Source organism: Canis lupus, chromosome 15 (assembly GCF_011100685.1).
Source record: "Canis lupus familiaris isolate Mischka breed German Shepherd chromosome 15, alternate assembly UU_Cfam_GSD_1.0, whole genome shotgun sequence".
Classification (NCBI taxonomy): domain Eukaryota; kingdom Metazoa; phylum Chordata; class Mammalia; order Carnivora; family Canidae; genus Canis; species Canis lupus.
Genome location: NC_049236.1, coordinates 29,921,470 through 29,948,465, shown reverse-complemented (window position 1 = coordinate 29,948,465; position 26,996 = coordinate 29,921,470). Strand labels below are relative to the sequence as shown.

Sequence of the window (26,996 nt, the reverse complement as noted above, 5' to 3'; positions counted from 1 at the left end):
GTCTACTGCTGGAGTAGTGTCTTCTGTCGTGTATGTGTCTATTATAAAAATAGTAATAACAAATTTTGAATACCTAGGCCCTAGATTCTAGCCTAAGGTAATTCTTCACATGGATTTTCACATAGTGGCAAAGCCTCTGAGCTCACCTGGCTTCCATTAACCACAGGTGAGTTGTTCCCAGGCACAGACCATCTAAGAAAGAGGAAGACCATGTTTATCATTTTAGCTCCACTGTTTTTGAGCTGCCGCCTTTTCTACCAAGACCAAAGTTAACCCCTTGCCTTTCCAGATTGCTTGCTCTCCTTCCTTTTCAAGCTGTTCTAGTATACCCTTAAAATTTCCCATACTCATTTATCCATGAGTCCACTGCGGGTTGACTCCTAGTTTTATCAGTCCCACAGAAACTATCCTTGTCAGCATCAAATCCATGAGTTTTTTTTTAAAGATCTTATTTATTTATTTGAGAGAGAGAGTACAAGCAAGGTGTGAGGGGCAGAGGGAGAAGCAGACTCCCTGCATAGCAGGGAGCCCGAGGTGGGGCTTGATCCTGGGACTCCAGGATCACGATGGGAGCTGATGGCAGACACTCAACTGACTGAGCCAGCTAGGTGCCACTTGTGAAGCATTTTTCTGCAACCATCAGGTTCATATCTTTCAGTGCTTATTTTATTGCTCACACTTACCCTTTCGTGCATTCTTTTTACAGTGGTTGCAGATCCACAGTCACCACCTGATGTGCCCTTCATGTGCTTGGCTTCTCCTTCTCATCTCCTAGACAGATGGTTCTTTCTCCTCCTTAGATGCGGGATCTGTCCTCTAGGGTTTTTGGTGATAACTTCCCATCTCCAGCCTCTACTTCTCTTACATATCAGAGAATAGCACTGCCTTTTACTCAGTCGCCTAACTCGATGCTAGAGGGTCATTTGTGATTCCTCCCCTTTTTGCCCTACACACTTTGTCAGTCACTCGAGTCCCATTCTACTTCCATATCCTCTTGAACTTATCCATTTCTCTCAACTCCCACTGCCTCTGCCCTGGTTGATGATTTCAGTGGCCTCTAAGCCACCCCCCCTCCCCCAATCTATGCTTCATTATGATGCCTGATAAGCCTTTCAAAAATAAATCTGATCTTGATACTCCCCTGCTTAAAGTCCTCCTGGAGCTACCCATGTCTCTAAGATAAAATCCAAATCAGTTGTCAAGATTGGGAGGACCTCTGCCCAGCTCTCTAGCCTTGTCTGTTTTACTGTTTATTCCTTGGAACTCTTTTCTAGTTGGATCATCAATGTGAAGTTCTGTGAAAATGCTTTGTTTTCTCACTTGCATGAGCACCTGCTACTTCTTCTGTCAGGGCTCTTCACCCCTGCTTCTGGCTGCCTGCTATTCACAGTTGAAGAACAATTCAACTCCCAGGAGCTATCTCTGAGCCCCTCCTTCAACACCCACCGCCCTCCCCAAAGTCAGGTTGAGCTGTCCCTCCTGGACCCCTCCCCTCTCAGCCTGTCTCCCTGCTGTGTTCCCTAGCAGACACCAAAGTCAATATCTTCTTTGTCTTTATCTTATATACTTATCAGGTGTTCCATATATGTTTGTTAAATGAGTGGGCAGCTCTTAGAAGTCTGAAAGCACTCAGGCCACCTGGGTGACTCAGTGGTTGAGCATCTGCGTTCAACTCAGGTAATGATCCTGGGGTCCTCGGATCAAGTCCCGATTGGGCTCCCCATAGGGAGTCTGCTTCTCCCTCTGCCTCTCTCTCTGCCTCTCTCTCTCTGTGCCTCTAATGAATAAATAAAGTCTTTAAAAAAAAGTCTGAAAGCACTCAATTTTGTTTTTATCAAAAGGAGCCGTTCACACTTTATTTGCTCCCCCCAAAGTATAACTTGATTTACCTGAATTCCTTGTTTAGTAATAGTAATAATTTGACACTGTGACTTCAATCAAAAACTGATTCAGCTACATGGTCCTCTATGTCACCCACTGCATAGGTATTATAAATAAAATTAAGTAGTTCATGAAATATAAATGAAATCTGTTTTATTATCTGACTAACCCAGTATTTTTGTTCTTTTTTTATTTTTTTAAGATTTATTTATTTATTCATGGGACACACACACAGAGGCAGAGAGGCAGGCTCCATAAAGGGAGCCTGATGCAGGACTCAATCCTGGGACTCCAGGATCATGCCCTGAGCCAAAGGCAGGCACTAAACTGCTGAGCCACCCAGGGATCCCCCTCGGTATTTTTGTTCTTAACATAATGTAGGTCCTGGTTTAAACCCAGCCCAGGGATTTACTAGCAGAGTGTCCATAAACAAGTTACTTAATCTCACTGAAGCATGTTTTACTCACCTGCAAAATCTGGTTGGTGGGTACAAAATCTGGTTGGACCTTAGAAGTCAATATATGTGAGTCATTGTCCCTGTACCTAGTGTTTACATTTAGAGTAAGGACTGACCGTCAAGAGTCATTTTTTCTCATTTTTCCCCCATAAATTGAATATATTGAAATCCTTAAATTCCTTGTTTATATTAAAGCCATTGCCTATCTTTTTATATTAAACAAGTCATATCTAGATGTTCAGTTTTTGTTAGTAGAGCCTATTCACACATTTTACAGATCATCCATATTTTAGGATACTCTCACTTTTTCACAAAAGGATCTACATGGAGAGATGTGGAAGTGTATCTTCACATGATTTTAGTGTACCAATTTGGACTTGACGCTGGTTTGAGTTGCACGTAGCTATCCTGTTAACATCCACTTTCCTGGTAGCAGACTTGTTTTTTTCCCAAACTTACTATTGAGTGTTTCTTTTGCCCCTTTGAGCTTACTGGACAATCACTAGTGAAGAACTTGAGTCTATATAGGAAAATTATGTATTTTCTGTATATAATGTCTAACGGTATATTTTTTAAATTAATAATCTGAAGGAAGAAGTCACCCAGAACTAAATGGTTATTCACTGAACCAGAATCTGTTGTTGGTTTACATTAAGATTATTTTTGAAGGATATTGTTCATGTGACCTCAAAAGACCTGAACTCAGGACTAATTACTATACCTGTATCTTGGTAACTTGCTTTCCTGGCTCTGGGTAGCTAAGCCAGTTGGCCTGCTTCCAAAGCACATTTAGGCTACAAGGGAACTGCCTGCTTCGCTAGCTGGCATTCAAGATTAAAGAGAAGATGAATGTTGTTTTTGGCAGCAGCTGCTGTTTTGTTCAGGGCAGACCTAATACCATTTTGTAGGTCTTGCATAAAGAGAATGAGCTACCCAGACTCTACTACCTTTTCGATTTTGGGAAGTGTGTAATGTGGGCCCTGGCAACGCTTATTTTAAAATCACTTCTAAAGTTCATAGGGAAGTTTGGGGGTTTTTGTTGTTGTTTTTCCTTCAAGTTTAGAAGCTTGAAATCTTCTGATTTTTTTCAAACAACATCTGTTCCCCTGATGTTCTTGGGCTGCATGCATGTCAGTTTCTACTAAAGGAAAGAAGTCTGCAAAGCAACTTCTGTGTTATAACACATGTTCAGATCAAGTAAATAGTTTGCTTTAGGGGACTTTTGCAGCTTCTTTTCCTGGCATGTGGCTTTTTATTATAAGGAAGGTTCTTATGTTCAGAAAGAATTGATGATTGCATAAATAGTCCAGTGATATCTGCTGAGCCTGGCTCTCCACAAAAGTGAGACACCGCTAAGACCTTGGCCTTTCAGGGTCTCCAGCCTCATCTTCCTGTAATTTTCCCCCTCTTCTTCCAAGAATCTTTTCAGTACTATCTGCCACTGTTTAAACCTCCCAGAAAAAGATCTGCTATATCTGTCACTCACAATGGGCTATGAATGTTAGTCACTATTCTTTGCTCTACCAAAACTATTTCTGATGTATGGCTTCGTTCTAAAAGCACATACAGATTTCTTTTTTTCTTTTCATCACATAAGGTAAAGGCAACTTGTAGCAGTGAAAGGGTTATTAGAATTTTGTGTGATTTGGGGAGTATGTGGGGGACACTTTTGACGCATGCCTCTAAATAAAAAATCTAGAACTGCCGACAACGAGATTAGTTCAGCGTGTCTGTGCAATGAAAGGTTATCATGAAATGAGAGGTTATCACACAATGAGCGTGACCTAGAGAGAAAAGTTGTACAATGCTAAAACAAAGTAGCCAAAGAAAAATGTCATAAGCAGAAGCAGAGAATGTTACAGAAAGAGACAGTGAGATGATTGCCCAAACAGAAAAGATACATTTTAGAGCAGAAGTCACAAACACAGGGACATTTTGCTTCAGCATTCTATCTCTGATAGGGTGTGTGTGCGTGCACCTCCCCCCCCCCCCAACACACACACACATTTAGGCACCCGTATTACCCTTGTTGGAGTTTCCAGAAATCAGGGTAGGAGGAAGAGAGGGGTGGAAAAAGAGATAAATATTTCAGTGATATATGGAAATAACTCACTTAATTGGAAATCAGTTGTTATCTGAAGCTACTCTAATACAGTTGAGAACTAAGAAATAAATAAATTGAAAAACGGTTTCTGAACCTAAAGTCGGTATCAGAATATCCATGCACTAAAGGTCATACTCCTTTGTTCATGGAAGATTGACTCTATAAAGTCCTTGTCTCTATTTTATTCAGTTTAAAGTCCTTGTTTCCCTGGTCTCCTAGATGATCCAAAACCTATGAACCGCACAGCAAATAATTGCACAGCACCTGTAGTTTGAAAGGTTTTCATTTGATTCTCACCATTGCTCTATGAAATGGGTAAGGCAAAAATTATTCTTAATTCTCATCTTATAGACTGATAAGCAGATACTTAGAAGGATTAATTGGCTTGTTTGAGGTCACATGGTAAGGGGCTCAGAGGTTTCCTGGATCCGTGTTCTACTCTCTGCCATCACACTGCCAGTTTTCAAAAGCATGTGTTTCTTCTTTCTTTCTTTCTTGCCCTTGGAAACCTTTGTTCAAATAAAATCGTACCCAGAAGCATGAACAAATAAAACAGAAAAAGAGCTGAGCTGCTTTGCTTAAAGCAGGGGTTGGGGGCCCAAATACTGATAGGGGCAGTTTCTTTCCCTTACCAGGAAAGCTTAGACATCACAACACTATGCCATTCATGCATTAATTCATTCAAAAGTTTCTTGAGCTCTGAAATTTCTATTGTTGTTGTAACAAATTACCACAGACTTAGTGACTTAAAATAATACAAATTTATTATGTCACGGCTTTTGGGGATTCAGGAATCCAAAGTTGGTAGGCTTACTGAGCTAAAATCAAGGTGTCCTTGGGACTGTGTTCCTTCCTGAAGGCTCTGAGGTAGACTTTGATCTTTGCCTTTTTCAGCTTCTAGAACACTAGCATTCCTTGACTCCTGCCCCCTTTCCAGGAATGGCAAGTAAAGTCCTTTTCATGTCACATCTTACTCTTCTTCCTTTATTGCATTTCTCTAGCCAGAGCTGGAAAAGGTTCTATTTGTAGGATTCTGTTGGACCCAGAGAACCCAGGGCAGTCTCTCAACCTTGGGGTCCTTAGGTAAGTCACATCTGTAAAGTCTATTCTTCCATACAAGGAAAAAATGCACAAGTTCCAAGAATTAGGGTGTGTTTCTCTTTTCACCCTTACTCTGCCTACCATAGGCACTGCTGTGGGCCATGTGTTGTGTGTTGCCATTGAGACTACAGTAGGCTAGAAATGGGCATCCTGACAGGAAAATATGTTGCAAGTAATGACCTGACAGTCCAGGACAAACAGGTAAACTGAGAAACCAAATGACAAAAACTAAAATAAAATCTTAAAAACAGACTTTCAAACAAGTACAGCAATTTGGAGCCACTTAGAAGAAGACAGTCACAACTACATGCTCAAAATGCTGTCTTTCCCTCACCGTTATTGAGGTTTGACTGATAAATAAAAATCATATATATTTAAGGTATATAATGAGATATTTGAAATTGCATCACGAAATGACTGCAATCTATCACCTCACAGTTACCCTTTTTCTGTGTGTGAGAACACTTGAGATCTCAACAGATTTCAAGTATATAATATCTTATTAACTATAATAGCTGTGTTGTACATAAAGCCTGCAGAATTTCTTCATCTTATAACTGAAAGTTTGTACCCTTTGAACTAGATCTTCCCCAGCCTCTAATAACCACCACTCTATTCTACTCTGTTACCATGAATTTGACTTTTCTTTTTAATTTTTTTTAAGATTCCTCATGTGAAATCATACAATATTTATGTCTGGCTTATTTCACTTAGTCTTTTATTTGATGAACCTGAATCAAAAAAAAAATAAGGTTTAATACTTCTACCCACTGTTAAGAAATAAAGGAAATGTTTGCACTATATATTAAAAAAATGTCTATAATCTACATAGAATAGTACTGGAAAATTACTTCTCCATATAAAGAAAGAAGTAAGCTCTGCATTTCAGCCCCCTCACAAGAATACTGATGAAGGACATTATCCCATGACTGCTCCTCTGTTCTAGTGTTTAGTTATGCCAGAGTGAATTGTTGAATTTTACGAAAGGTGAATATTCCATACTACTAGTTAAGTATATACAAAATTAAATTACAAGTTTATTTAACAGCTTTAAAACAAAGTGCTTGGGCAGCCCCTGTGGCGCAGCGGTTTAGCGCCGCCTGCAGCCTGGGGTGTGATCCTGGAGACCAGGGATGAGTCCCACATCCGGCTCCCTCCATGGAGCCTGCTTCTCTCTCTGCTTGTGTCTCTGCCTATCTCTCTCTCTCTGTGTCTCTATGAATAAATAAATAAACTCTTTAAAAATAAATAAAGTGCTTCCAGAAATAGAAGTTTGTCAGATGTGTGAATATATTAACAGATATAATTTTAGCCCTGACCAAATAGATTCTTATAAAATGAGCAAAATCCCATCTTTACAGGTATTTGTATATAGCTGATGCACAGAAAAAATATATTGAGGGTACGCTGGTGAGATTATTTAGCAGTTCTTATAGAATTCTGTATTAGAATATTTTTTAAAACTGTGATAGAACATATATTAAAAATTATGGTAATCTGAAAAATGTAGAATATTCCACTGTGGCATGGATTATGGAACATACTTGTCTCCAGATGCTTGATATTTGAAAAATCATTAAAGTTTTAGAGATATGCCATTTGGAGCCCTCTTCAGTAATCTGATGGCTTTGTGAGAACGCTGTGATAGTATGGGGTTGTGAAGAGGACAGGGCTTAGGACATATTTAGGACAGGACCTATCTGGTTTTTAGCACTTAGAAGTCACCAGATCTCTCTGTAGCTCAATTTCTTCATCTTTAAAATTCAGATATATGAAATTTAAAGTTTGTTTGTGATAAGATACAGACAATGTTTGGTACATAATACATGCTCAGTAAATAGTAGCTGCTGCTCACTGTGTTGAAAAACCGGGGGATCCCCGGGTGGCTCAGCGGTTTAAGTGCCTGCCTTCGGCCCAGGGTGTGATCCTGGAGTCCCAGGATCGAGTCCCACATTGGGCTCCCTGCATGGAGCCTGCTCCCTCTGCCTGTGTCTTTGCCTCTCTGTGTATGTGTCTCTCATGAGTAAATAAATAAAATTAAAAAAAAAAAAAAAAAAAAAAAGAAAAAGAAAAACCACCAGCATCTGCACTCAGCATTTTTGGACAAGTTGTCTGGATAGTACTGCCGAACCATACATACTCTTATTTAGAGCCAGGCCCTGTGATTGAGAGCTGGATCTCATGGCTTCCTGCCTTTTCAAGGACATTGCTCAAGAGGCTCCCTCTCTTCTGCTCCACATCACCCGTGCCCCCTCCTGCTGCATAATCCATACGGACAGCCTGGTGTTTCTGCCGATCTTACAGAGAGAACTCTTCCCTCCCCCCAAGGCCTTGCCACCTGCTACCCCGCTTTGTTTTTATTTAGTTAGTTTATTTGCTCCCCTTTGAAGGACAGCTCTTTAAAAGAGCTGTCTCCATTCACTGTTTCCAATTACTCTCTCACATTCTCTTAAACCCACTCCAGACTGGCTTTTTCCCATAACTGCTTCAGTAAAAATGTCCTTGCTAGTGTCACCAGTGACCTGTGTTCTTCCCAATACAGTGGTCAGTTCTCCTCTTACGTGACCCATTAGGTGTATTTGACAATGTTTGACCTCCTCCAGGTAATTTTTCTTTTTTTAAGCTTGGCTTCCTCCAACTCCTTTGGCTTCTCTCTCAAGCTCCCGAGCTCTTTTGTGAGTTCTGAATCTTCCGCCAGACCTCTTACAGTTAGAGCACCGTAGGATTCAATTCTTTGTTCTTTTTTCTGTGCGTATTCACTCCCTTGATAGGTCCATCTACTCTTTTGCTTAAAATTCCATTTATACATCAAGGGCTATCATTTATATATCCAGCCCAAACTTCCCTTCTAAATCCAGATTCAAATATCCTGACCTAGTATCATCACTAAAATACCTCAGAGACATTTCAAACTTAGCACACTCCAAATTTGAGTCCTGATCTCCCCCTCCAGGCCTTCTCTACCCTCAGCCTTCCCCATATCAGTTGATGGCAACACCATCCTTCCATTTGCTCAAGCCCAAATCCTTGGAGTAACCTTTGACTCTTTCAAAATCACACTCCAGCTGTCAGGAAATCTTATTGGCTGAGCCTGCAGGAGACTTCCAGAATCTAACCACCCATGGTCAGTGAGTGCATTGCTATAACCCTTTCTTGCTCGGATTATAACAAGAGCCCCTGTTTCTACCTATTGCTCCCGTAAAGTTTGTTCTCAGCACAGCAATCAAAGTGATTTTTTTAAAGACTTTTTTTAACAGTTGTACGTTCACAACAAAATTGAGAAGAAAGTTCAGATTCCTCCTATGCTTCCTGCCCCTACATGTGTGCTGAGTTATGTAGATTTGTTAGAATTGAATAGCCTACAGTGACACATCTTAATCATCCAAAGTCCATTGTTTACACTAGGACTTGTACATTCTGTGAGTTTGGACAAATGTATAATGACATGTATCTACGATTAGAGTATTATAGAGTATTTTCACTGCCCTTAAAATCTTTTGTTGGCGTGCCTGGGTAGCTCAGTGTTTGAGCGTCTGCCTTTATCTCAGAATGTGATCCCGGGGTCCTGGGATCAAGTCCCGCATCAGGCTCCTCACAGGGGCCTGCTTCTCCCTCTGCCTGTGTCTCTGCCTCTCTCTCTCTTTCTCTCATGAATAAATAAATAAAATCTTAAGAGAAAACTCTCCTATTCCACTTATTCATCCCTCACCCTACAACCTCTGGTAACCGCTGATCTTACTGTTTCCGCAGTTTTGCCTTATGCAGAATGTCATAATAGTTGGGATTGTACATAGAGTATGTAGCCTTTTTGGATTGGCTTCTTTCATTGAAGCTTCCTCCAGGGCTTTTCATAGCTTGATAGCTCATTTCTTTTTAGTGCTGAATAATAGTCCATGGTCCAGTATACCACAATTTATTTATCCACCTATGCAGAACATCCTGGTTGCTTCTCAGAAAGACTTTGCACAATTCAGTCTTCATTTTGCTCCAGAGGAGACCGTGCTATGAAGAGTGTGACCCCACAGGACTCAAAGGAGCCTTAATCAAACTTAAACGGGATTATTACTAAAATTAAATCACATTCATCAAACAATAAAAAGGTTTAAATTTTGTTTATAAGCTATTATTATCTATGTAGGTAGCCTTGTAATCTCAGAAATTTCAGTAAATGATAATCATCATTTGGTCCAGTGTAATATCTAGGTAGCATGCAGGTATTAGTGGAAAATAATCCCAGTTTTCTTTTTTTAAATACATGGCAGCTACATAAATAGGAAAGATTTCTAGCCATGTGCAGATGGATGTTGTGTCATTTTAAGATGCCATAGACGAATGTTAACTCATAAAGGAACTCTTGCGTTTTAAAATTATCTTCACATCTCCATGCCTTTGCTCATGCTGTTTATTTTTCCTGGAATACTCATCCCTTCCTTGTCAACTCTTAAAAAATCTTCCTTGTCCTCCAAAAGCCATCTAGAGTCACATTTTCTCTCTGGCTTTTCTTGGCATCATCTTCCTGCCAAGGGTTCTCCTTCTTATGGTTAATTGGTTGTTTCTTCCTTTGTGTTCCCAAAGCATTTGTCACAGAGCGTGCATATTATTTGTGTACCTGCCTCTGAGTTGCAAGGGCACCTTCATCAGCTTTATTTCTCTAGTGGCTGGCACAGTCCCTGTCTCATAATATCTGCTCAATAAAATGGATTTGAATTTGAAGCATTAGACCTTCATCACAGATTCATCCAGCAAATACTGAGAACTTTTAATATGCAAGGTGCCATGTTACGGGCTATAAAGATACTTAAACAAAAAAAGAGAATAGGGTGCCAAATTTCTTAAAAACCTAAAATATAGTATAATAAAAAATAAGTCCTACATAAAGTAACTATAAAACACAGTTGTGTTATTTTCAAGGAGAGGTATGTGTAACCACGTGTGTATATGTGTGTGTGTGTGTGTTTGTGTGATTACAAGAATGTCTTTTTATTCACTAAGAAAATGTTTTTCCATAGTAAATGGTTAAAAAGCTATGATTAAAAACAATGATTCTTTTGATGTCTCATAAATGAGGTTAAATTCTGCCTAGATCTAAAAATACATCTCTCTGCCTCACTTCGGTGTACTGTCATACACTATTGGATTTAAAGCGCTGCTCAGGTCTGCTGCTACTTGCCAAACAGTCTACACTTAAAGTATAGAAACTTTTATTTGGTGCCTTAAGGTAGGAATTTTATACATTCCTAGTTTTTAGAAAACACCTTAAGTGGTAGATGTTGCTGCACGTTCGATCCTAAATTACCATTAGGAAATTGGTTTTAGAAAGCTTTTGACAAAAGTTAATAATGTCATAGAAATGAAAAATCCAAACCACATTTTAATTGACAATTTAAAAAAAAAACTTGGTAAGCATACTTCAGTTATTTAGCATTTAATTGTATTTAAGCCAGTAGCATTTTTTTTTTTTTTAATGTAGATTGTCTTTCCACGTTAAGGTCTAAGATGGAGTAAAGTGTTCATGGATTTTAACCCATCATCACCAGCAATTTTTCTGTTTTCATTTAGACTTGGATTATCACTTGCATTTATCTTCAGCTGCTCCTATTTAATCCTCTGGTCAAAACTAAAGGGATCTGCGGGAAACGTGTGACTGATGATGTGAAGGACGTTACAAAATTGGTAAGTAAGGAATGCCTTCAAGGCTGTGATTTTTTTTTTTTTTCTTGTGGATTTTGAAAAAGGTTTCATTTTTTTTTTTTCTTGTTACAAGTTAGTATTTTTCTAAGACAAGGAAAGAAATCAATGAGTTACTCTAAAGGGTTTAGAGAGAGCAGGTAGGGAGACATTTAAGATTATGGAGAATCTGTAAAACTGGTACATCACTGCAGTGACTTTGTTTCTTTGCTCATTTTTTTCATCTCCTTTACAGACAGTGAAGGACACTGGAGAGTTCTCTGTGTGCTGATGTGGCAGCACTAGCTTGTTCCCCATTATCTCTTTATTGGGTTTCTCAGTGTGTCTTATTTCCCCTCCCTATGCCTTTCTACTCTTCTCTAACAAGCCTAACAAAAAAGATCTGAGGTGGCCATTCTCCCTTTTCCAGTAGCATGAAGACCCCGTCACATGTGGGTGTGTATGAACATAGCTGGAGGAGTGATGTGTTACCCAAATGTTAAACAGACTCATCTCCCCCATGTGTTACATTGGAACTCTTGCCTCAGCCAAAGCCATTTTGCCCCGCAGTGCCCCTTGGTCTCAGCTAGCTTCATGTCATGATTCCCTTAAAATGCATTAACACGGAGAGGGAGATAATACAGCATCTAATATGCATTCTTCCTAGCTCTTCTGGTCTAGGGGAGATTTTACATGCCCATTTGAGTTATGACGTGTGATTTCAGGATGAGCAAACTTTGAGAAGCATTTTTGTAAGCGCCTGGTTCAAAGTAGCCAAGTGGCATTCCATTATTTGCAAACTCTCTAGAGAACAGAGATGATACGAGAGTAGGGAAGAAATAAGGGTTGGGATATGGAGAAAAGAAAGAAAATGATATTTGTTGAGATACTTCAATTACATTTGTCGAGATACTTGTCTTCCCTACTCTTGATATACGTTTTCCAGTTTATGTTTTATTTGGAGTTTACAGCCAAACTTCAAAATAGAAGTTTAATGCTATGGTCAGAGTCTTTCTGGCTCAGCCTCAATATAGTTTTTGTTTTGTTTTGTTTTAAGATTTTATGTATTTATTCATGAGAGAGACAGAGAGAGAGAGAGAGGGAGAGAGAGAGAGAGAGGGGCAGAGACACAGGCAGAGGGAGAAGCAGGCTCCATGCAGGGAGCCCGATGCGGGACTTGATCCTGGGTCTCCAGGATCACACCCTGGGCTGAAGGCAGATGCTTAACCACTGAACCACCCAGGCGCCCCAGCCTCAATGTAGTTAGTAACACACACACACACACACGGATTCCTTAGAATGATGCCCAGAGGGTCCACGCTTAAAAAATATTCTCTGATGCAGTACCTGAAGATATATCAATGTTAAAAAAAAAAAAGTTATTAGTGTTTTATTTGAGAGGCTGATGATTAGAACAATGTAGCATTTGCCTACTACATACTACTATATGCCCAACTAGGTATTAGGGATGAGGTAAAGGAAGTTTTCATTTGTTTTTTAAAGATTTTATTTAGAGTGAGGGAGAGCCAGCACAAGCATGGGGAGGGACAGAGGGAGAGCCAGAGAACCTCAAGTAGACTCCACACTAAGCACAGAGCCCGATGCAGGGCTTGATCTCACAACTCTGAGATCATGACCTGAGCTGGAACAGAGAGTTGAATGCTCAACCAACTGAGCTACCCAGTGGCCCCTGTTTTGTTTTTTGTTTGTTTTTGTTTTTTTAAAAGACCATAAAGCATGGACCTCTTCCTCAAGTTGCTTATTAATTTATGACCCAAGAAACTATACTAAAAAAAATCTGTGCTTATATTCTAATTTTATATTGGTAGAAAGCACTCCTTAAATGCTTTGAATGACTCCTTTGTTCAGTGATTGAAGACCTGAGGTGCCTCACTGTGGTAAGCATCATGATCATCTGTGGTGCTTATTCAACTAACAGGTGTCTGGGCTATACACTAAGAAACTGTTATAATGATAGGCCTGAGGAAGGGCTCTGGGCATCTACATTTTAAAGAAATTTCTGAAAGGAGATGTAAGAATTACTCCTCTAGACAGTCTGTTCAGTCAAAATTTGGAGACCAAAGTGTCTTGATCCTAATTTAGTCCCAATTCTTATTTTGACTAGCTTTATCTATGTTACATAAATTTATATGGATGTTAGATTAACATGAATCTCAAAAATATGCTTAAAGTAGGTCACAACTGGGAAATTGCAGCTCTCATGGGGCTGCTGGTATAACTGTGGAGCTGAGGATGAACAGTGGAGATTCTGCAGTAGTCCTAAGGAACAAATGTCAAGTATATTGGCAGTGAATCATAGTTCAAAGATGATGGTGTATTTGACCACAGGCCAAGAATATCCAAAAATTAATACAGTATTTAAGAAAAATGACTTAAATGCATTATTACTTGCTAAGTGTTTAACAAATACTACTTAATGAACACTACGTCCTGTGGAATGTCAAACCAGTATTTTCAAGTGGCATAAGTAGGTATTACAGACACCTTCCAATATTTTCCATCTTTGTCTTTAAACCACCTGCTTATTTTCAGTCTGTTACCTATCAGCTGATATAGTGAAAAATGCCAAGAAGCATTACTGAGGAAGAAGAGCTTAGAAAAGAGATATTTAATAATATTGACACTAAAAGATAATTCCTCACCCCAAGGGCAAATGTGAAATCATTAGGCTGAAAGAAAGAGGGTGGTTTTGTTTTTTTGTTTTGTTTTGGGTTTTTTTCTCCCTTCCAGCAACTGACTCAGGGAAATTTTTTAATTTCAAGAGTTGATCTAGTGAAATTAGTATCTTTAGTTTGGATTATTAAAAAAAAAAATCAAGTTAATAAAAGATGGGACTTGGTGCCTTTGTGGCTCAGTTGGTTAAGCATCCAAATCTTGGTCCTGGGCTCAGGTCATGATCTCAGGGTTGTGAGAAAATAAAATAGGACTCAGATAACTCCTAATTAAATAAAGACTTATATAATTCACAACCCATATTTCAGAGAGTAGGAAATAGAAAAATAATCCCTGACCTCAAAATGTTCATAATCTAGTTTGGGAGATAAATCATCTCCATAAAAATATGAATGTATATCATTAATACCACAGTAACAACACATACATGGATGCCATTTAAAAGATTTCCTGTTACAACATAGCAGCAACCTCTGCCAATATGTTGGTTAAGGAATGGATTTTGGGATTTGGTAGACCTGAATTTAAATCCCAGGTTTTTGACATTAAGTATTTACCTTTCTAAATCTCCGTTTCTACTTCCCAATTTTGTCTTATAAATTAGAGAATGCATATATAAATTTCCTATCACAGTTATTGTCCTATAACTTCTTTGGATCTCAGTTTCCTTATCAGTATTAAAATTAATAGTACTTCATAGAGTGATTATAAGGATTGAATCCTTATAAGAACAGTGTTTAGGAACACAACAAGTGCCTGCTAAATATTAGCTAGTAGTGGTGGTGGTGGTGGTGGTGGTGGTGTTATGGGATCAGAAGATACAGGAGATAAAAGGATATCTACAGACAGTCTGGACAAACCATTTTATAAATGAGGAAACTGAGACTCAGGAATGGTGAAGACCAGCTCCTGGTCCCATTACCAGCACTGTGTCTTCTACAACTGTGGTTTTCAAACTGGCTCCTAGAGCCCATGCAGCCACTCTGCCTTCATTTGTCTCTGGATTTCCAAATAAGACTTGATTTGAAAAAAGAATCGAGCTTCTGAAAAAAATATTGGAAGTCACTGTTGTAAACTAGCATTTGTAGGGTATAATTTGAGAATCATTCAATTACAGTGTTTTAGGATACTTATTAAAAGTACAGCTGTCAGGGCTCTACTGCAGAAATACTGAGTCTCAGCTTGTGAAGATGGGGTGTAGGAACCTTAATGTTTCCCACAAACATCCTAGGTGATAGGGATTCACATAGAAGTGCCAGGACTGGTTAGGCCATCATACTTCTAATGTTGAGTTTTTTCCATTTGGGGGGAAAAACAAAAACAAACAAAAAAACAACTCTTCTCATCCTTAGCCTAAAATTCATTAATTTGCTAATTCAGACAACAATGTGAGTGACTTCATAGTTCTGTGGATACAGATAATCACGGCGTCTCTCTAAGGTGCAGTGGAGCAGAGCATCTTGAAGTCAGGAGTACTGAGTTACTTGAACATCAGCTCTCCTTTTACCTTGCTGTGTGAACTTGGACAAATGAATCCCAGAAAGGTTCAGGGATTTACTTTCTGGAATTTAAAATGAGGAACAGGGACACGATCAGTAGTTCTTAATCTAGGATTCATAGACTTTGAGCGCTTGCAAATGGAACTCCAAATTGTGCCTACTTGCACCTTATATGAATTTCTAAGTTTTCATCTTCCCAGAGAAGCTGGTGATACCCCCCCAAAAAGAGAACTACTGAATCCCATAACTTGGGAGGCCCTTTCCAGCTCTGAAATTCTTTAATTCCACAATGATACTTTGTTAGGTTGCACCTTTTAGAGTAATTCAGTTATATCCAACTCAGGAGGTTGTACAGAACAAGAGGGATTTGCTCTGCAGGCATAACCTTGGTACATTCTATTTGAGAGAAACAAAGTAGGTTGACAGTACCTTTTTACCTTGTGCTCCCCCAGTAATCTCTTTGACTGAAATCATTTCTTTGCAGTCTCTACCAGTTCTATCTCTGCATTAGGTGGCAACTGGTACTGTGCCCACAAACCTGAAGCCTATTTGCTTGGGGTGATTCGCATGTCACAGAAGCACATGATTTATGACCTTACTGTCATTTTTTTGTGTTTTTAATTTCTTCTTGGACACTGTGTGCTGCCCCTAAAGTCCCCATGGTTTTCATTTGAAATCCTTCTGGCATGTTTGCCCAGCATAACAGTTCATCTATTTACAGAACATTTTGCTTGGTTTCTGAAAAATGTTGCAGGACTTGTTTTAAATGGCAAACTCAGACTACCTAAAGAAAAGGGTCAAGTATCTGGGAAGAGGATGAAACAAACTTTAAAAACTTAGATCTATGGGACAATTAGGCTGCAGCTTTTAGTGGTTGCATTCATAAAAGGAGGCATCCAAATATTGAAACCATTCAAATTGGTTTCCCCTTTTGTTCTTTGTACTGTTGCCTTCATTTGTGATCATAGTTTTCTTTCATTTGGGGGAATTTAATTAAATGTGACTGTTGCTTTTTAAAAACCTGTTTTGTTTTAAAATATCTATTGAGTAATTGTTTGTCTTCCTCAAAATGTGTAAGGCAGGTTGCTGTCCCAGCCCCATCTTATAAAGGACCTCCAAATCAGAATAGAATGAAAGCTCCGCAATTCATGGTTTTCCTGGTCTTATGATAGGCACTTATTTTAACACATGACTTTTAGAGTTTAACATAATGGGAGATTATAAAAATATCTCTGGTAAATTTCACTTTGGACAGTTTTGAATAATTCTGATTTTTATCCTGAGTATAATGTTCTTCAAATAGAATTACCACTGCATTAAAATGAAGTTTGAGTCTCTGAGTCTTCCCATTTCTAGATGAATTCAGAGCTTTTCTAAGCATATCTTCTCTTTAAGAACAGAGCTTTCAGAGACACCTAGGTAGTTCAGTGAGTTAAGTGTCCAACTCCTGATTTCAGCTCAGGTCATGATCTCAGGGTCATGAGATGGAGCCCTTATGTCTGGTTCTGCTCTTGACGCAAAATCTGCTTGAGATTCTCTCTCCCCCTCTCTCTCTGCCCCTTGCCCTACTTTGTATTCTCTAAATAAATGAATAACATCTTTAAAAATAAAAAATAAATAAAAGCAGAGATTCTATGGGCACCTGGGCAGCTCAGTCAATTAAGCATTCAACTCTTGATTTTGGCTCAAGTCATGATCTCAGGGTTGTGAGAGGGAGCCCCAGTCAGGCTCCAGGTTAGGCGTAGAGCCTGCTTAAGATTCTCTCTCTCTCTCTCTCTCTCTCTCTCTTTCTGCTCTACTGCCTATCCATGCCTATGTTCTCTCTCTTTAAACAAACAAACAAACAAACAAACAAAAAAGATCTCACCCAGTTTTGGGGGGTTGGTTTTTCTTTTTTCTACTTTGGACCTTTGAAGAACAGTGGTTTGACAGTTGGATAATTTTTAAAGTTTATTACTTTACTCAGCATTTTAATTTCTTCTCCTACGGTTGGTAGAAATTTCCTTTTCTATTTAACACTAAATTTTAGACTTGCAGTATTCAAAAAAAGGACAGAAATATATCAGAAATAATACTTGTAAAAGGCTAATACTTATACAAGGACAGCTAAATGTCCTGCTATATTACCATGCATGGCAGTCTTTATTGTGAAGAAAAAAAATCATTCTTCCTTGGATGAACCACTTAGGTACTGTGTCTCCTGCTCCTTTTTAAAGCAGTAGTTACTGTGTGAGTGTCCAGGTGCCATGCAAAGCATTTTATATGGATTCTGTCCTCTAATCATTACAACCCTAGGAGGTAATTATTTTTACCTCGAGCTTATTGATTAGGAAGCTGAGACCTAGTGATAAGTAACCTGAGCATCCCTATCTGGAAATAGGAAGTTGAGTAGAGAAGTTCGAACCCATAACTTCCTGTCTGGAACACAAGAAGATAGTTCATAATTTATGATGTCTGAATTTAAGATGTAAATGTCAACTGCAGTTTTAAGAATTATCATTGTAACCTCTTGAATTTTATTTCCTAGGTAGTAGTCACTTTATGAATAGGAAGTGATCATATTGTAGATGTTCTTATCAACTTTCTTTTGAAAATCTTTATCTTTTTATTATTTTTTTGGAGGAAGATGAGTCCCCTAACTTTATTTAGGTATTCTTCACTGAGAAGACTCAGGAAAGTCTTGTAAAGTTGTCATCTTAATTTTGTTAATCGCTGATTGTGTTATGATAAAAAAAAAAATACCTTTGAAAACTAAAGACCATTGTCCTGATGAGTTAGATTGTTAGTATTAACAGAGGATGACTTAAAAGGAAAAATTTTTTAAAAAATGAAAAGCTTTCTCCTGTGTTCTTTCTGAAAACCAGCTAAGCTGTTGTATATGAGTGAGCTGGGATATTTAAATATAAGCATAGATTTTTTTTTTTTTTGCCCCCCTCCATAGCAGTGATTCTTATACTTCTCTGGGTCTGCTGAGACTCTGGAAACTGCTGAGACTCTTTCCCCAGAGATGTTCACTTATGCCCACATTTTTGTACAGTGTCAAAGGAATCAGGAGGTACTACGACTGCATTTTGATTCATATCTTGCACTCAGAAATAACTGAGACAAGTAAGTGTCTCAGCAAAGATGTCCTAGAAGCCACTGATTTTATGAGATTTAGAGACTTCAATGATACTTGAATCATGAGATCCAAAGATTTTAGATTAGTGATGTAGGGAGGGCATTAACTGTTCTTTGAGTCCTTTTGCTCCAGAGTCCAAATACCTTTAGGACATGGTTGCAGCCAGTGTCTGTTTGGCATAAGAAGGCTTTGTCTTGGCAAAGTTTTCAGCATTTCCACATGCCATTCCCTTATGTGTTTTGTTTTGCTTTTGTTTTTCCCAGTGTCACTGAGTATGGTCAATCTTAAAGACACCCAATGGGGCCCATCTGGTAGACTGAACCCATCATAAAGTGACTTGTTTTTCCAATTTTATGCATTTTACAATCCGTCATAGTATTGACATCCTCATACTCCAAACGACAAAAGCTCATTGGGATAATTTGGCTTTTGGTAGTAGAGTTTTCCATCAATTACATTCCTTTTTTTTTTTTTTTCCCCTGAACTTATTTTACTGGAATTACATTTATTTTCAAAATCTATAGTTTTGATTACTTATCCATCTAACCCTATCAACAGGCTACTTCCCTAGACTCTAAACCTCATTTCTGATTTCTCAGCTTCTAGTCTCTGTATAAATATTTAATACATGTTCAGCACTTTTCCAGTGGTCTCCTAAACTTTTCTTGGTCTCTGTTCTGTCCTTGATGCAATCCATCCTTCCAGACCAATGTTCCTGAATTTACTATCCTGATCCCTCCTCCTTGCTGGACAGTCAGTGTAGCACCACTACTTCCATGAGACAGTTTGTTCAGACTGAATTTTTGGTAATTATCCAGTTCACTCCCTTTATTTTACAGACAAGAAGTTTAACAGAGAGGAAATGAGGCAGAAATGACTTGTTTGTAGGGTTTTGGTGGTAGGACATGTTCTACTGAACTTCACTGCTTCCCATTGGGCCTCCTGCTAGCCCAACATTAAAGTCCTTCTCTAATGTAGCTTTCTTGGCATATTTCCTATCCTTTACCTGCTAGAGCCTGATTTATCTGTCCATGGTCTCCCAAACACACTTGTGCTTTCCTGTTTCTTTGTTTTTGCCTGTGTCACCTCATCTACCTAGAATATCCCACTCTCTTGGAATTAATAAACTCTTCTTCGTATACATACCATGCTTAAGCACTAAGTGTTTTAAATGAGTTTCTTAGTTATTAGTCTTTATAAATTCACTGGCTAGGTTTTGTTATGATTCCCATTTTATACATGTCGGAATTAAGGCTAAAGTAGATTAAATAACTTGCCCATGATCTGCGTTAACATATGTTAAGGCCTGGATCCAACCAGAAGAGTGTGTCCCCAGAACCTGTACTATGGCTCCTACATCAAACTTGAAACTCAGAGGAACGTCTTCTAAATTCCAGGCCAAAGGCTCCTTCCCTCTACACTGCCAAACTTTCTATAGCGATCAGTGTACATCAAAGAAGCTGAATTTAATCACAGTTACCTGTGCTTTCTGAGGGCTCTTCAACACACTCTAAGTGCTCAGAAAGTCCTGTAATAATTCATGAAGCAACCATAAAAATCTACAACTTGACTTCTAAGTTCTCTTCCAAATGTAATTGGAAAGGAACCAATGTAAGCCAAGAAAGTAATAAAGGGAGACTACTCTGTAGATGACAGTGCTGAGCCAAGCACACAGGGCCAAGTTTGTATCCTCCCTCCATCAGAAAGTCCTGATGCCCACTACCTTGAAATAATAGCCCCTGTGAGCCTCCATGTCTTCATCTATAAGACAGGCTTAAAAATATATGTCTCATGAGGTTGGCAAAGACTATATATGAAAACTTGTTATAAATTATAAAGCATTTTTCGAAACTAGTATTTTCTTCCACCAGGAATTAAATATCAGTAAATCAATTTAATGCAGAAATTGTTATTATATACCACCACCACCGCACCAAGTTGTAAGATATGGAGATTTCAGTGTGGTTCAGTAAGGTTTCTTTGATCTGGGTTTTGTATGTAAATTACTAAAAAAAATGGAATTGGCCATATCCCTTACATTTTATTCTGCTCATTAGGTTTATGTATACACTCAGGTCCTAAGTTTTCTGAATACTAATTCTGTCAATTTTATATAGATCGATAGACTCCCTCTTTAAGGAGGGTCTAGATTGTCAAGCAAGCTGTGTTCAGAACAACTGCCACTTTTTGTCATGCTTCTCCATCTGGAATGACTTTCACTTACACGGTTGGCTCATAACATAATAAAATGTTGCTGCTCAGTCCAATTTCAGCTTTTATACCTGTAAAAGCATCAGCTGTCTTTGCCAGCAGGGCTTACGTAAAGTGAGTGGGTCATTTTGCTTTTCAAAGATGGAGATGAAAATCCAAAAGACAAAAGAAATTATGGAAGCATGGTCAGAAATTTGAGAGGATCTAGTACCCAGGACAAATGTGCACAGAGTAGATGAAATGTTTAATAGAACAAAAGAGACAAGGGAGGCTGTGTTGTCAGAGATCTGAGTTCTAGTCCATACTTTACATGAGTAGCTGTGCGACCTTAGTCTAGTTGCTTGACCTATTTGAACCTCAAGTTAATAGAGAAGTATGTCACAGAGATTGGAAGATTGAATGTGACTATGCAGCATGTACTCCTATGAACATAGTGCCTGATAACATATTCAGAATATATTAGACCCGAGACTGAGATGAGTGTAAGGTGGTACCATTGGAGGTAGAATGGTAGTAAGCACAAAGGGATTGGTTACTACATTGGCTCCCTTTTGACTACTTATGCCTTTGCCTGTATTCTTTCCCCCAAAATTGTTCTCAGATTCTAGAAGCTATTAGCATGGCCAAGAAGAAACATACAGATTGTGTTATAAATTTGTAAGAGGTGACCTAGTCCAGCAAACATGAGCAAGGTCCTAGCTTAATATGGAGAAGAGCAGGGATCCCTGAGTGGCTCAGCGATTTAACGCCTGCCTTTGGCCCAGGGCATGATCCTGGAGTCCCGGGATCGGGTCCTGTGTCGGGCTCCCTGCATGGAGCCTGCTTCTCCCTCTGCCTGTGTCTCTGCCCCTCTCTCTCTCTCTCTCTCTCTCTCTCTCTCTCTCTCTCTATCATGAATAAATAAATAAATCTTTAAAAAAATATGGAGAAGAGCAAAGTTTTCAGAGAAAGGATGAAGGGGAAAATAAATAAGGTAGACTTCTGCAAGATGGAATAGTGCAAAACTACTTTTTTACATCATATATTCTCTTAAGACTCAATAGTCTAAATCAGATGTTGGCTATATTTAGCTGGAAATCGTAATTGTGATTGTATGACAGAGCTGGTGCTATATGGAGGAAAGGAGATACGGGAACCTAGAACTCTATAATGTACCAGGATATATATACCTTGAAAGTCAGTTGCCAGTATATCTCTCAAGATAGAATACAGATTATTTATGATGTGTTTGGCACATTCAGTTATCTTATTTTGGAAATTGTCTTTTTGACATGGGTACTTTCGTTTCCATCTTACAGGTGAAAGAAATCAAAGTATAGAATTTAGATTTGGTTCCAAATCAGGTATTTGTTCAATATATGCCACAATGACTGATGGAAATGTGTTAGACACTTTTAAAAAGCCTTTAAAAGAAGCTAGGTAAATATTTGAGACATTTCCAAGGTTCAGGCCTCCGTAAGGAGATTGAGTTATTTTACAGAACGGAGTCTTTACAAATTATTTAAATTAGAAAGTATTTGCATCTCTTGAGTGGTAGTGTTCTTTTGAGGTTTCACAGACCTTTTTTTTCTAGGATCAACAAGTTCTCAAATTTGTATCAAAATCACCTGGAGAACATAAGTAAGATTTAGTAGAGCTGATGTGGCCTGGTAATTTGCATTTTTTAGCAGTTCCCTGGTGATGTTAATACATCACTTTAAGAATCATTGATCAAAAAAAACCCAAAACAAAACATTGTATTGCTGATTCATTGGTGAAACAGTAGGAAACTGGAAAGGAATTCTAAGACCACGGGTAGAAATTAAATTTAGATGTTTCTAAAACTCACTGGATTATACTTCTATTCATTACCGAATTTGGAATCTAAAGACTTGCATTATCACTTTATTTTTGGAGAGTGCCTTTGATTACAAAGGTAAGTCAAGAATGGAAAATCACTACGTAAATATTGAAATTCAGTGATAACTCAAAAACAATATAACAGGTTTGTATGTGTTTTTCTCCCACTAAAAACAGTATGAGTGATATATATGAATTTTCTCATGGATTTTTCCCTTTTTTCTTTTCTTCTTGTTTTGGTCTCTGTAGGTGGCAAATCTTCCAAAAGACTATAAGATAGCCCTCAAATATGTCCCCGGGATGGATGTTTTGGTACGTAAACTGTACATTTCTGAGTTTCTTTTTAGTAGCTAACAAAAAGAGATGGGATCATTCTATTGAGACAGGAAATTATCTGACAAAAGAGCTGACAAAAGAGATGGGATCATTCTACTGAGACAGGAAATGATCTGCCATTTAGGAGTTAGCTAATTGTCAGTATTTGAAGAAAGTATCCTTGGAATTTGACTTGCATGGATTTATCCTCAAATAACTGCTAAACTTTACTTAGAGATAAGCCTTTCAGCACATGTGTCCTAGACCTGTACTTCTAAAGTAAATAAGATCATCTTCCTTAGAGCTGGCCACAGATTTCTCCCTTTCCTTTAGCTTCCTCCTAAAAAAAGGCTTGAGTGTAAAATTATGCAAATTCTTTGCATACCTGAAAAGATCCTTTATTAAGTCTCTTTCCTATTTAATTTCAGATCACAATATATTTTATCTAAGAATTTATTAATCAATAGATTCTTAGAAACTTACAATATAAATGAGATTATGATTATAAATATACCTGTATTACTGCAACCAAGAAATTTAAATTATTTTTCTGATTACAAATGATCAGAATTCATACATGAAGGAATCCTGGAAGCATAGAGATGCCTATGTACCTATCCCATAACCTTGTTAAACTTTACCATGGTGCAATATTTACTTCAAATGTATTTTTTAATCAAACATTATAAATATTACTAAAGACCCCGGTATGGCCTCTCTCCTATCTCCACTGGTCCCCACTTTGTCTCTTACAGACAATTTGACTGTTAGAAACAAGTATTCTGAACTGAAATTTTTCATCCCACCGCATGTTATCAAGGCCTGGCATGAGGATAGTATCACCTTGAGTTGAGTTGAATGCAGCAACGCATAGCTGCTCTTTTACATTTACTGCACATCTGCACTCATACACATAAGATCCTATATTTGTATTTTCGTGCTTAATAGCATTATACTGTATATACCACTTTGCAACTTGCTAATATTTTGCAACACACATTTGACATGTAATGTGCTAATCCGTGTTGGTTCCTTTCAACTGCTGTATTGTGTTCCCTGAGTTAATTTAAAATCATTTGGGTTACTCTGCAAGTAGACCTCTTTCTATGATTTATGAAGTACTTATTACAAATCCACTGCGCACAAGCTGTGTTAGGCCTTGAGTACTTTTTGTGGGTTAGTCAATCAAAATTATTACCAGTTTAAGCATGCTAAGCACATCACTAAGTGCTTGTGCTTAAAAAGTCTTTCAAAGACCCTAAGTTATCATGTCAAGAGAACGTCAGCGACCTATTTCTTTTCCTTAGGAAAGTACTAAGCATTTTAGTTAGCATGAACTATCTAAAGTTCCCTAGAACTTGTTGCATCATGTTGAACTAGATATCTTCAAGTTAAGGTCAGTGTCTATCCCATTGAATTAGGGGGGAATGTAAAATCATAGCAGCCTGAAATTTAATTAATCTTGTCACTCAATTACTCAGGCAGCAAGTACAGTATTTGTTTAGGAAAAACTGTGGAGGCAGCACTTTACCAGATGCTTTAAATAACAAACACATCACCTAGTCTTATGTGCAAAAAAACTTTAATAATAACTAGGTGAGGGGGATGGTTGGGCCTTTTTATATAATGCTTTTTTAAATTTTCAAAATGATCTCACATATTTATCTCCTCGGATGATTAAAAAAAACCCTACCAGGAAGTCAAGATAGCTACTTATGATTTGTGTGATTTCTGTTTTACAAATGACACACTGGGGTTTACAAGTGTTTTGCCCAAAGTTATACAACTAAAAAGTGACAGTCTTAAAAAGAAACCCCAAGTCAGCTGACATTTAACCTTGGGTTATCAAATGCAAGTTTCCAAATAATTACAACAGCAAGGGAAGGTGTTCTAAGTGAAACATTTAAGTAATAAAGATGCACCATGCTCCTGACTGTAGAAGCATTTAGATCTATGATTGCCAAACTTAAAGAAATCATGCAGCTCTTAATGTTAAACTAAAAGTAACAAAATAAATTATGTTGTGCTGGTATAATCATAGATTGTGCCAAATCACAGATTTCAGTATGGGCTGGTGGTAGCAAGAGCCAAACTTGTAAAAATAAAGCTAATTCATTGCCATATTTTTTTTCTTGTTTCTGTAATTGAGAAAAGTCCACTATTATTTGAACTTGGCATACTGTCCTGGCACAACTGGAGAAACTTTGTTCTCGGCTACCACAGTTGGCAAGAAAAATAAGCCCGTGCATAAGGCTTTGGGGAGAAGCGGGGTCTTAACGCTTTGTTTTACCCTTATTTTAAAATGTTAGTTTCTGCCAAGACCAGTGGAGTTTCCCAGTGATGATTTGTCACTGGTCAGAGTCCCAGCTGCCTTATCTTTTGTTTTTAAACAATAGAGGGCGGAGTAGGAATCAGAATGGGTACCAGAAAGATTCTCTGGGGCCAAAGCAATAAAATTCTGCTTGAGGCACAGAGCAGAAATAAATAAAATCTTAAAAAAAAAAAAAAAAAAGAAGGCTCTAGAATAGAATACAGTTCATTGTTGCGCTTTTGCTTTAAAAATCCGCTAAATACTCCTATGAATGGGGGTGGGATGGGGGTAAGGAGTATTTTTCTAAGAGACCTTCTAGAAATTACCTAGCGGATTCTCTCTCACTAATAGCAGGGTGTGACCAACCAGTTGGCATTTAAATCCAGTGATAATTACCAATTCTATTTTAAACTCTTGAAACTATCATATTGCCGGACTGTTAGAATTTTAAGTCACTAACCTTAAGAATCCTAAATGTTTCTGATCCTTCTATTTGCCAGTAATGTTACCACAGGAAGACCAGCACAACAGAGTGAATGTACTTAATACACTCTAAAATTATGTGCACTCTAAAATTATTAACTTCATGTTATGTGAATTTCACTTCAATTTTAAAAACAAAGAGTCCTGTGGGGTAGTACTTTGAAACTTTGTGAGTATCGTTCCCCAAGAATCTTTCACTCTGTGAGTTTAGCATCTATGGATAATGCTTGCCTGAATCAGTTAACACTATAGTGGTTATAGGGGGTGCCTCTAGCTGGCTCAGTCAGTAGGGCACGCGCCTCTTGATCTTGGGAATGTGAGTTTGAGCCCCGTGTTGGGTGTAGAGATTACTTTAAAAAAATAAATTCTGAAAAAAATAAATATTAATTAATTAATTAATTAATTAAATTCTGAAAAAAAGAAGAAAGAAAAAAAAGGAGGCCCTGGGTTTTGGGACACCTAGGTGGCTCAGCAAAAATTGGGTTGCTGAATTTGTACCACACATCTGCAGTCATTCTAATGTTTATAAAATGATATAGATGATGACTTGCTTATAGTATTTGAGTAAAAAGAAAATGATCGGTTTTAATTTTAGATTTATCAGTTTTAACTTATTTGGAAATAATTTCAAATTTACAGAAAAGTTATGAGAATATTCTAAGAATACTCACAAACTCTAATCCATATTTATCTCTTTTTAACATTTTGCCTCATTTGCTTTACTAAATGCTTGCTTTCTCTGCACAGATGTGTGTTGTTAGTTTTCTAAACTCATTGAGTCATTTGTATACATAATGGCTGTTTACTCCTAAATACTTAAGTGTGTATTTCCTAAGTAAAGGATTTTCTGTTACATAACCACAATCTGGTTGTCAGCTTCAGTAAATTTAGCAATAACCAAAATATTTGAATCTACTGGCTGTATTTCAGTTTTATTAAATTTTATCTTTTTTTTTTTTTTTTTTTTTTTTTTTTAGTATTTATTTTCCTCCAGTACAAGATCCAGACTAGGATAATGATTTGCATTTGACATTAGTATGATAGGCAGAATAGTGGCTCCCCAAAGATGTCCCATGCTGTGAATATAGCATCTTACATGGTAAAAGGAATTTTGCAGATGTAATTAAGGATTTGGGGATCAGTTTATCTGGGATTATCCAGATGGGCATAGTTTAACCTTGTGAATCCTTATAAGAGGGAAGCAGGAGTGTGGGAGCCAGAGAGAGTGATTAAAAAATGTTACACTGTTGGCTTTGAAAATGCGGCAAGGGGCCACAGGCCAAGAGATGCAGGTGGCCTCAAAGCTAGAAACG

The 26,996-nt window shown here is 38.0% G+C and overlaps 1 protein-coding gene across 1 annotated transcript in view; it reads left to right on the top strand.

Moving 5' to 3' along the window:
- Window positions 1–26,996, top strand: part of KITLG (KIT ligand) — an 80,622-nt gene that overhangs the window by 22,444 nt on the left and 31,182 nt on the right. Inside the window, exons 2-3 of the mRNA NM_001012735.2 lie at window positions 11,103–11,216; window positions 22,824–22,886. Coding sequence (NP_001012753.1) covers window positions 11,103–11,216; window positions 22,824–22,886 — 177 coding nt within the window. The remainder of the gene's footprint in view (window positions 1–11,102; window positions 11,217–22,823; window positions 22,887–26,996) is intronic.